The sequence below is a fragment of the Ursus americanus genome, chromosome 5 (assembly GCF_024610735.1).
Source record: "Ursus americanus isolate L20-20 chromosome 5, mUrsAme1.1.p, whole genome shotgun sequence".
Taxonomy (NCBI): Eukaryota; Metazoa; Chordata; class Mammalia; order Carnivora; family Ursidae; genus Ursus; species Ursus americanus.
The window spans coordinates 15,965,001-15,977,432 of record NC_142131.1 but is presented as its reverse complement, the minus strand read 5'-3'; the positions used below and the strand labels follow the sequence as shown (position 1 = coordinate 15,977,432).

The 12,432-nt window shown below is 32.3% G+C and overlaps 1 protein-coding gene across 9 annotated transcripts in view; it reads right to left on the bottom strand.

Moving 5' to 3' along the window:
- The window catches only part of ARB2A (ARB2 cotranscriptional regulator A), a 422,367-nt gene that overhangs the window by 235,885 nt on the left and 174,050 nt on the right, over window positions 1-12,432 (bottom strand). For all 9 annotated transcript variants that reach the window (XM_087861977.1, XM_045796280.2, XM_087861983.1 and 6 more), the window contains one exon: window positions 4,982-5,200. In XM_087861977.1, coding sequence (XP_087718103.1) covers window positions 4,982-5,200 — 219 coding nt within the window. The remainder of the gene's footprint in view (window positions 1-4,981; window positions 5,201-12,432) is intronic.

The following is a 12,432-nucleotide window of genomic DNA, read 5'->3' as shown; positions in this document are numbered from 1 at the left end:
GAAAGTACATTATTTCGTACTTAAGGAAAGTTGCCACATGAAACAGTTAAGTACTTTGATCTCTCAAGCTCTGCTTCTAATGCATCAGAAATGTGCTACATAATCCAATAGTTAGTCATATCTATTTATACTCATTTAGTATGTTAAATAAAACTACACTTTGCTAATCTTAAAGTTTTAGGCCTAGATTCTACTTTATTTCTGCTTGTCTATAATAGATATTTACAAAATTTGAAAGGAGGTTTTGGCTTTTTAACAGATTCCAGAAAAAAGAAAATTCAAATACTTAAATATACCAGGAAAATAAAACAGTTCCAGAGAGTAAACATTCGTTGACTGTAATATAAGTAAATTAAATTTGGTTGCTAAAACACTGGATAGAAATGACTCCAGCGGCCTTTGCACAGAAGAGAACAGGTACAGAGAAGAAGATGGGATATTTATTAGCCTTCACCAATATTTTGAAGGTAACCCAAGTCAGAGCATCAAAACATATTTTTTGAAAGAAAGCTTCAGTTTATCAGTTGGCTGTTTCTGAACAATTGCAAAAATTCACATAAATGCTGAAAAAATCCGTCAGAAAACTAGACACCAAATATCTTTCATGTTAAGGGATAAGATTTTTGATGGATGTCAACAAGCAATCAAGCCATAAATATTTGAGTATCTTCAATGTGTAATGCCAGGCTTTGCCAAGATTCTTATTCTGTAAATGTCTCCTCCACATTTGGATTTTTCCTTCTGTGGCCATGTAATTTCCTTCCCCCTTCCACTCGCAGCATTTTTTTTTTTTCCAACCTTCTGGGTCTAATCTCTCTTCTTTACTTTCTATCACCACAGCCCACAATTAAGTCTCTTAGGGGAGAGATATTTAAGCAGTTCCAACTCAGTATTACATAGATCAGCATCAAGTCACTTTTGCCTATATTCCACCTACATACTGTAAAGTGCTTTTGAATGATCTTCCTTAGTCTGAATACTTGTCTTCTTATGCTCCAGTTTGATACCAGAATAATCCTCATTTCTATGCCACAGGTCACATTATCTAGGTATCTCTAGACTACGGCCTAGTCTTTTTGCTTTGGTCTCCTTGCAGGGGATTGGATTCTAGTGAGTGGGTGTATTACCAGTTTCTGACTCCTCATTGTATGCTCTGTACTGTTGTAAAAATTAGCTCATTTCTGTTTATTCTTAAGGAATGACCAATAAAGCATGCTCAAAGACCTACAATATTATGGGGAGTGGAAAGGCATGAAAGATAAATATTAATAATATTACAAAACAAAAACATAAGAGATATCTCAGGGCAGCAAATGATAAATTCCATATAAGTTAACCAATCACAGTAACTTCCATGAGTCACAGTAAGGAGAGGTCACTGATTATGGTGCTACAAAAAGGTGAGATTTCAGCTGGGCACTACAGCATGGATAGAATTTGGATGAAGGGAAAGAACAGGAAGCAAAGTTACAAAAAGTACAAAGTGTGTACAGTATAGAACAAGTATAGCAGCCTGGCTCTACTCTTATGAGCAAGAGTGCAAAACAGAAATAGCAGTAAGTCATCATGAAATATTTCCATTTTCACCCATAAGTGTAGTACCCTGATGATACAGCTAAAAAAGAAAATAGGTTATCCCGCTTTTATATATTCAGATGAAAAGGTATAGATCTAGGTATTAAATTAATCTTGAGAAACTGACTTTTTATCATCCATTTTTTTAAACAAAGATTTTATTTATTTATTTGACAGAGAGAGAGAGACAGCCAGAGAGAGAGGGAACACAAGCAGGGGGAGGGGAGAGGAAGAAGCGGGCTCCCGGCAGAGGAGCCTGATGTGGGGCTCGATCCCAGAACGCCGGGAACACGCCCTGAGCCGAAGGCAGACGCTTAACGACTGAGCCACCCAGGCACCCCTTTATCATCAATTTTTATACTGTTTTCTCAGCCACTGGACTGGGTAGGGGACCAACATTGTAATTTTTTGTTTGTTTTGATTGTTTGAAGGGATTTCCTCACTATCAAGTAGCATACTTTAATGATGCAGGACACATTAAAAAAAAACAAAAAACAACAGTAGTAGTTTGGGATTTTAGTCTTGGTTCCACCACCTTACCTACCAAATACAAATTCACTATGAAGATTCTGTTGTGAGCTCTGGGGCTATAACACTGAGCAAAACAGACGAAGTCCTTGCCCTCATGTAGCTTACATTAAGAGCTATGTGGCTTTGGGAAAACCACTAAGTTTTGACCCATAGTCTTCTCACGTAAAATTGGATCAATATTAGTGATCCTATTAAAAGAGAATATGTATGCATACACATACACATACATATAATGTAATATATTTATGTGCATTTATTATTTATGTAAATATGTGTTATATATAAATTGTTCATAGATATTTAATAGCATCTATCAAATAACTGATCAAAAATCTATTAATCATCAGATGTCATTTATCATATCGTGCTTTTATTATAATTGTTTTAATTTTCATATTTCATGTATATATTTTGTTTCCAATTGGTTAGAACAATGTGGTAAAGAGGAAAGGGAGAAAGAATCTACAATAATTAGAAATCCTGGTTTCAACACTTAGTTCCACCATTTACTAACTGTCTGATCCTAGACAAAAATGAGCCATCTATGCACCAGTTTCCTTACCTATAAAATAAGGATAAAACTATTTGATCCACTTACCTCATGGGATTGTTCCAAAGAGTAGATTATCAATTTCAAAATGTAAATAGTTAGGAAGTATATAAATTGATGGTAATTTATCCCCATCATATACCATGCTCTGTTGTCTGAAAATTACAAACACTTTTTGGAGACATGTATTGGAAATGAGAATACAAGAAGTCACTTCTCAAGTGGATCAAAATTACCCAAGAATTAAGGCACTTTACACAACATCAATCATTCTTCTCTTTCTCCACCACGGGATCACACCTTACTATCTAGAAGTATGTTTGAAGAGTACCAGCTTAACTCTGTATTTTGCAAGATTCTAGAAGACTTTAAGAGAAAGGGTATTTATTAGGGAGAAATGACATTCATAACTAAGACTATCAGGTATATAGTTGTATTATCTAAATGAGTCTGTTTTTGCTTTAAGTCCTTTCGATGGGAACTGAGACCGATGAGTGAAATGGGACAAGAAAGAAAGAAGCAAAAAGACATGATAAGGAAAGAAGCAGAAATGGTAGGAGTGTAAAAGAGATAACAGAATTGAAGAAAAAAGACGAAAGGAAGAGGGATCTTAAAAATGAAGCAAAATAAAAAGATTTTTCTCCCCTGATATAAGAAGAAAAATAGAGGCAGAGATAAATGAAACAGATTTGAAAGCAGAAAAAAGAAAATGCACACATACAAGAGAACAAAAGCAAAATATCCATGCAGTGGTGACAAGAGAAAGAGAAAATAGAAGAGAAGATATAAAACCTACAATACAGATGTCAGAAATAGATGCACAATCTGTATATATCATAGGCTAATAAAAGAAACTTTAAGAATAAAAATACATAAAATCACTTTTGCTTACATTTTACAAAACCAAGTGAATTTTCTTAATGATTTGTATATTTCAAAAAAAAAAACAAAAACAAAACAATTTACAATTTGTTTTTGAAATCTGGATATCAGAATTAATATTTTTTAAACTGTCCTAAGAATGATGGTTGACAGAGTAGATTCTATAATTAGAAAGCTTAGGACAACCAATAAAGAAGGTGACATCATGACCCTTATGCAGCAACAGGAACGAAAAACGGTAATATAACTACATTAGAACAAGCAAGCTACTTATTGATTCCAATCTAATCACTGTTTTTGTTTGTCAAAAAATATATTAAATAGCAAGATGCTTTTCAGAAATGTAAATACTGCAATCTGACCAACTTTTGCTTGAGTCACTGTATGGTGAGCTTTAGATATTCTTGGTCTGGATACCTTTCTTGGGTCTTGAGAATTTACACGCTGCTTTCATGCTGTTTAATTGCCCTAACTTACTTACTCAACAAACTGACAGATAGTTATGAATGTTTAGAGTGTAATTCCCAAAAGTAGAGTGATTATGCAACGAACTAGAATGAAGAAAATAACTTAGAAAGTTATGTATTCCCCTCAAAGATGGTATGAAATATTTTATTAGCAAGCTTTTAAAGGAAATGTAAAAATAGCTCAAACTTTATTAATTTGAAACTTTACTACTATCCTACAATATAAATTATAAAGTGTTAATTTGTCTACGTTTAAATGTTCTTAATTGCTCACTTTTAAAGAACATATCAATTTACTATTTTACTTACCCAGTAGCATTTTTGACATGCTTTACTATTAAATTCTATTTCTAGGACCCATAATAAGGGCTTTGAAAACTGCATAAATCTGTCTCATATATACAGTGCACAGTATGTATATCAAGCAGAATGTGTCAAAGTTCAAATAAAATTGTTTGTGCCCCCTACGAATTAGAACTCCTTGGGCAGCACTGCTATAACGATCCCATGCTGCTAGCATTACAAAGTGCAAAGGTTCACTGGATAAGAAAAGAGCAAAGGAGAGAGTTCGCTCATTACACTATCCCTAAACTATTCTAGTTTAAATATTTATTAAGATATTAATTACTCTTCCTCCCTCCATCTGCCTTCAGAAGTTAAGCTGAAACACCGTGGATGGATGGTTGCTTGTAGGAAAACAATGTATTAATACCATTACCACCCAAGATGAAGACTGATGTTCTGTATGGTGCATTATTAATCGTTTTTGAAACTTAAGTAAAATATCACACTGAAATAAGAATGACGTGTTTTGTAATTTTGAATAAAACAAAACATTTCATCCAAGTAACAACCATGGGATATGAATGGTTGAAAATTAAAGAATTAAGTTTCTCTTAAAAAAATAAAATATACGAAATAAAATACAAATAAAGTAAAAGAAATAATGAAGGAAAGTAATAATCTTATTACTTACTCTGATATATAACTGCATCATCTCTTTTTCTCTTTGGGGGTTACGATACTTTTCATAGAAATCACGTCGCTTCTTTGTTTCTTTAGAGACTTTATCTTTTCTTTCCCGCTTTTCTGCTGGTTCATCTGAACTATCAGAAGATGACTGTACATGTATCTTTGGCTTTTCTACTTCAATATAGTTTTCATTGGGATTCAGTACTATTACTCCATATCCTTCCTGTTTTGAAAGCAAAGAAGGCAGCATAATTTAATCTTAGAAATCATCTCAATTCATGAAAAAATCTGTAAAATTTCATAGTAAGTGATTTAATATAGCTGCATATTTACTAAAGTACTTCTTTATAAAAGACTACAGTTCTACTTTTTACAACAAAAAGTTATTTAAAATTGTTTGCCTGTATTGTTTATATAGATTACTTGCAAGAATAAAAAGACAAAATTGTAACATAAAGATTACAAAGGTTGTATTTTTTTTTAAAAAGTACTTCAGATCTCTCAGAATCCCCTAAATAACTGAAATAAATTATCAAATAACAAGTACACTTTCAAACCACATTAATATTTAAATACCTATTTTGAGAATAGAGCCTCTTTTGAAGCTGAAGTTAAAATTTCACACCCTATTTTGTTGGATTTTCTTTCCTTTACAATTGTACTTTAATGAGCATTTTTTATTTGTTTGAATTCAATAAAGAATAAGCAATTAAGGAATAAAATGTGATCTAACATTCTACAGATTTACATATCTATAATATAAGAAACATATAATGTCTACCTGTGCACCTTGTATTTTTTCCAACTCTCTTCTTTCAGGAGGCCACACAAATCATAAAACAAAATAATGTCCTACTATAATTCATGGTAGCAATTATCTAATCCTAAAATTTCTCTCGTTTTTAACCACCATAAAATTTTCTCTTTACTGGGGACCAGTACCAGGAAACAAGTCCCAAAGTCTAAAATACAGCTTACTAAGCTATTATACCTTCTCTAAAGTTTTAAAAATACAGTTACCTTTTTGACCTTCTAGCAAGGCAAACATTTCTATGGTTATAATTAGAAAAACTTTTGGTATTTATATTAAGTTATAACTGATGGAATAATCAAACCACGAGAAAATAGAGAAGAATAAACAATTTCCACTGACAAGCATGTGCAACATAAATTTGTGAAGCTATTAATAGCTTGTATTTTCTATTCACTTCTGTGCTGTGGGTGTCCCAATTTGGCCTTGTAAAATCCTGTAAGGTCATATTTTAAAAATGTATTATATTACAATAAAAACAGGTAAGAGCTATGGAAAATAAAGCTTGAAAGATCTCATCCTTACTGAAAAAGAAAACTATGTACTTTTTCCAAAACTATAACTGTAGAACTACTTTAAGTTTAAAATTTGTTTTTTGCCAAACCAACCATAAGAAGACGATTTAAAAAAAAAGTGGTGGCAGTAATAATAGAGTAATATTAGCATTGACTCAATTACCTTAATTTTAAATATGCTACACTGCTGCATGTAGTTGGTTTTTTTAATGGTCGATTTCACAATCTACATAAAAACTTCATTGGGAGTTTTCAATTTGTTTCCCCAGTTGATATTACTGTCTAAAACCATGATATGGTTTGCAGATTGTGAAGTTCATTAAAGTTGTGATTTTAGTGATAGTACTGTTAATTAAGATATAGTTGTCTTGCACACATGAAAACTATATAATAACACATACCAAACTGATTAACAAAATACCACATATTCTTTAATACATGTTCAAATAAAACTTTTGAATACCTATTTTATGAGAAGTTATAAAATATTTTAAAAATTTAAAAATTTAAACATTCTACATCAAAGCACAAGATAAAGCTTTTTTTTGTTTCTCTTTTTAGGTATCTTAGCTGGTAAGTCAAAGTTTTACTAACAAAAGATATTTTATTTGGTCCTGCTTTATTCTAATCTGTACAGCTATTCAAAAGTCTTGTAATTCATTGTGATCACTGTCAGGTAGACAGATTGTCACTTGGTGATTTTCTACAGTTGGACACACTTGACTAGTTATTAAAATCACATTTGAGGAAGTTCCTACCCCTCTTCCTTGTGCCTCTTACAACTTTTCACGCCCTTCTCAAATTTCAGCTATAACTTCTCCTCCCACCAAAAGTAAGTTAAAGAACACTGTTGCACTCTGCTAAACAGGGTGAAATAGAGGCATTCATACACTGTCTCTGGTGTAAGGAACATAGTCAAAAAAGGTCACCATAGGCCAAAAAGAAAATTGCCTCCTTACTAGATTCTGTACCGTGAGTAAGTGGTCTCCTGTCATGTTTCTTCCCTGCCTTTTCTGAGTGAATTGAACTTTAAACACACACACACACACACACACACACACACACACACACACACAGAGGCACATGCACACAGTCTCTCATAGTCACACATGAGTTAGAAGTAGCAAACCCAAAATAGGATCTTAGAATTCTTAGGATGAAAGTAGTGATATACTAAATTTTAATGATAATATGAAAAACATCAAACTCAATGTAACAAAGTAGGACTTCAATAAATTGATAGAACATGAGCATCACCTTTGCATCGTGATTGAATTCCAAATAAAGGTAAACTAGACATAATTTATAGTCATTAGAATTCTAAAACTTTTGCCCTAATTTTTAACTTAATCACTAGATACAGTATTTTCATACTATCATGTTTATTTGAGCAGAAGTTTTTACTTCAATTTTTAGAAATCATTGATTGAAAAATTACTGCACCTACTTGATTTTAAATGGTCTCTGAAATTTAATGTGTCCTATCTAAATAAGCATAAAAAACAGACACACATAAATCATCAAAGAAGTAGTATTTGTCTAAGTTATTGATTATGTAACTGAAAATTACATGACTCATTTGTCCAATTTTATAAAGACACAATGTCAATTTTTCACCGAGGCATCAACTGATGAAAAATGATTCTATTTTTAAATCACCACTATATAAATCAATTAAAGAATTTTTAGCATTTAGATTTCAACAATGAATGCTGCTCTTTAAACACCTGAGTTATTTAGAAAATATTTTATCATTTAGATATTTCATACTGCCAATTTAATTAATGGAATAACAATCAAGAAATATTCAGGAACATTTTCTGCAGAAATGAGAAGCTAATTTTAATAAATGTCTTTGTTACAAATTCAATTACCATTCTGTGAAAAACTTACATTTTTCAATTAAAATTTTCCTGATAAATTAATTAATGCAATATTCACAGAGACCATTAATAACCATTTTATAATGAGGAAGAGAAAACTGGAAAAACAAAATAAAGTTAACTATCCCACTTACAAGCTCTAACCACAGATAATGTTTCGCCTTTTCTTCCTTTTCTCTGTCACGTGTAAATATTGTCCAAAAATTCCTTTATATAATAAAGCTACAAAGATTTTTTCCATGTCAACATTAATACATGGAAACCAAGGTATCAAAGTAAATAGTCAAAGTAAAACAAGGCAGATAACCTAGCAAGAGCTAAATTTAGCCACTTTAAATGCATCTCTGTTCCCAATAACTCAATCAATACAAAAAGAAATAAATAAAAAGAGACCCTAGTTTGACCTTTAAAAAAATGTATCCATAAAATTTTATAAAACTTTATAAAACCAGGCATCAGATATAATATAAAAGAACCGTGCATTGCCACTCTAATGAGTCCTCCATAACTAATGCTTACAAACCATTTTATATTGAATTATTCTTTTTATATTTAGTTATTCATGCTAAATTTCTCATCCGATGAAAAGGAGGTCATTTCAATCATACATGGAAACTTCTGTTATCTTTAACAAGACAAAATGATCAAACTGATTATCTAACATTCTACAACTAAATAAATACAACTTCTGGCATCCTGATTAATGATTTACCCAAATCAATTCCAATATGCAACATTTCAAGAGACAAAGTATATATAAAGTTGTTAATTAACTCTTATGTTTGAGTGCCCAGTCTAGTAGAAGATCAAGAAAGTGATCAAGAGGGTAATCTCTTTCATTTATCTCATTCTATTTTCTATCCTTTGTAGCTATAACTGTAGTTTCATTTTCAGAACGGTGTTTATAAGGTCTAAACCATAGAATCTTAATCAGAAACCCTCAAAATTTTATTGCTAGACACAGCAGTTTATTCAGCACAAGGGCTTGCTGTGATTTAAACAGAATGCACAGGCCTGCAGGCCTCCTTTACTTTGAAGTCTATAGATGCACTTACTAATAAATAATAGTTCATTTAGCATTCAATCAACAAATGATGGCTTAGGTCAGAGGTCTAAAACAGATAGGTGATGCCAAACACAAAGAACCAAAGAGAAAACCTTGCTTAATAAACTAAATCAGTATAGAAATGTACTTGTCAAGAAGATTCTACAAATAGACAAAAAGTTTCAATGTCTGACCAAAGCCAGAATGTATTTTGATCCTAATGAAATCTTGCTAAAACTGAAGATTTACCCAAGTTAATTTGCCTATTAATTACCAGTTACAAGGAAAATAGAAAATAGGAGAAAAGTCTACCTCTTTTCAAATCTCTTGTGGTTAGCTAAATAAAAAAATCAGGTGAAAGTATTCAGCTCTGCATATTAACCTGCCAATACTGCAAGCCACATGTGACCAAAGAGGTCAGGGGCCAGAGCAGAATCTCTGACCTATGGAACTGTCTGTTTTGGTCTTCAGGCAAAGCTCTGTAAAAGATCATTTTACACAGATTTATCAATCGTGTTTTCCAAGTTCAGAATTCTATTTGTGTGGTTTGAAAGAAGAAAGGTGTTCATCCTCAAGGGAAATGAAACCCAAAACATTTTACCTATAAACTACATCTACCCATGGTTAAAATGGACAAACCACTGTCCATTCATCTTTTCTGAAAGATGTATGTTGTGTTTATTCCCATCTTTTTCACAACAAGGGTATGTCTATGTCACTGTTGCAACATTCTAGGTGCAACAGTGAGATGAGGTCATGACAACCAATCAGAAGTCACTAGTGAAGCGTTAAAGTAAACATAGCTGTTGGAGCTGCAGCTCTGCTTGAAAAATGCCCCCTCCATTATTTCAGCAATTTTCTCAAGACGTGACCTGGGACTGAAACGCCTAAAATGTCACTTGACTCCATTTTGTGCTTCCTCCCAATGTGCATTTAGGTAACAGCACCCTGCTAATATTTTGTAAAATGTTTGTCACAATCATGCTTTAACTTGTAGCTCCCTAAATTCTAATGTCGTGTTCCATGGTACAAAAATACCATAATACAGACCCACATAGGTTATTCCAGTAAGTTTCCAACTTCAAATAGCTCATCAAGTTAGTCAGTAAAAGAAAACATGCCACAAAAAGTTTTCAGAGGACCACCTGTTGTCTATTATTTTTACATAGCACTTACTCATAAATCATAACACAGGGTAATTAATCAAGCTGTCAAAGAGAAGGTCAAAGGTTATATGGTAGAGTCAGAAGGTCATGCATGGGCTGATAGAGGTCAGGGTCACACTGCATTCCTCATTATCAAGTTGGGATGAGAGACGGCCCAAGCAAACAAAAGTGAAAGCAGATGGAGAAGTGAGTGGATAAAAAAAAAAAAAAAAAAAGAAAGAAAGAAAGAAAGAAAATTTCACAAACAAAAAGAAAAGTGAAAGAAGACTGTCAGCTGCCTTCAAGTAGAGAATAGAAGAGAAAAATACACTGAAATGTGCTCAAAGGAGCTCAAGAACATAAAGAAACTACAGTTTTATTAATTAAATAAGTTGAATATAACTTTTCTTGGCCATTTTATTAGTGCATACTAAGCAACATTAGAAAATATGTTTACCATCTCTACACCTTCTCCAGCTAGTGTGCTTTAAGATACATTAAGGTAAAGGCAAAGAGTTCCAAGGATAAAGTGTGATTACAAAAAAAACACCAAAAACCAAAAACCCACACACAAAAAACCCCACAACTTATAATACGACGTGTTTTTTTTTCCCTTTAATATTGTCTCTGCATTATAACATAGATGTGCAAATAGTTTTAGCCACAGGATAGATAATTTTTAAGTATGATACAAAGATATCCACAAATATAAACGCATCATAAAAGTCCTTTTGAATAACAAAACAGTTATAAAATATTCTATTATTATGCTGGCCTGAATCAGATGCAGAATACTGTGCAAAATTAGCTGTCACCCTTTGCTCAAAATCTTTGTTAATCTCATTTTGAATGTTTGCAGCTTTATCAACACATGCATCAATGTCAGCTCCTTGGTTACTGAACCGCTGTAGTTGGAAGAAGATATAATTAAAATGTTTTGGCACAGAAAAGGTGAAATTGTATCTTCCCTTGTTCCCTTAGGAGTCTGTAAAACATGAAGGATATATTGACAAACACACACCCTTGTCTCTGGTTCTGACATCCCAGGTCATCCAAGTGCTATTTATTTTAAAACATTCACTTTGCACTTATCTATATTATCGCCTGTTCTGTTTCTAACTTTTCCTATGTTTTAGAACATTGTGATGCTTAAACACCACAATTTTTTCTTCTGATCACCAATTTTTACTTATTAAAGCATTCCATAACTTTACAATAGCATCATAAAAAACATTTACCATTCATTATCACGGACATAAATATGATTTAATACTACAGCATTATGAAATCTTTTACATTCTTTGCTTTTCATTCTCATTAAAAAAAAAACCCCACACAATACACCCACACATTTACACATTACAGTAAAAAGAAGTAACAAGTTACAACTGTTGCCTGTCTATGACAGATCAAAATCCCTAAGTGGATATAGGGAATCTTACAGACACACCTCCCTATTACATAGTCCCAAGCAGAGTTGGGCGGACAAATTTATCTTATGAAATTTACTGTTCTGCATGAAAGTTATGCCTTTATGTTTTAGAGGGAAAAATGAAAGTCCAATAGTCTCTTAGCTTCCTACTAAAATCCATTGTATAACTGTGTAAATATGTAGCTATAGATGATAGGCTCAAGGTCTTTCAAACATTATCACTTTGACCCAATCATTGCCATGCAAACATATGATTACGTTTTTAAATTACTCTTAAAACCTGCTTAAAAACTATAGTACATTAATCATTTTACCTTCAAATATGCCACCTTCCTCTTTCTTTTTTCCTCCAATTAAAATAGCACGTTTAAAATATTTTTGTTGTTTTTTTCAAGAATATATATGAGTGCTTTGCTTGTGGTTCTAAAGTCTACTTGCAAGCATGAGGACATAAAGAAGGATCCCAAGTATTCAATGAGTCAATAATTTGTTAAAAACTGATTTCATACAATGAATATTTAATAAGCAGCTACTATTAACCAAGCACTGTGCTAGGTACAGTGCTATACCTATGAGTCACCTTTCATTTTAAGATATTTCCATTCAACAGAAAATTCCAAATCA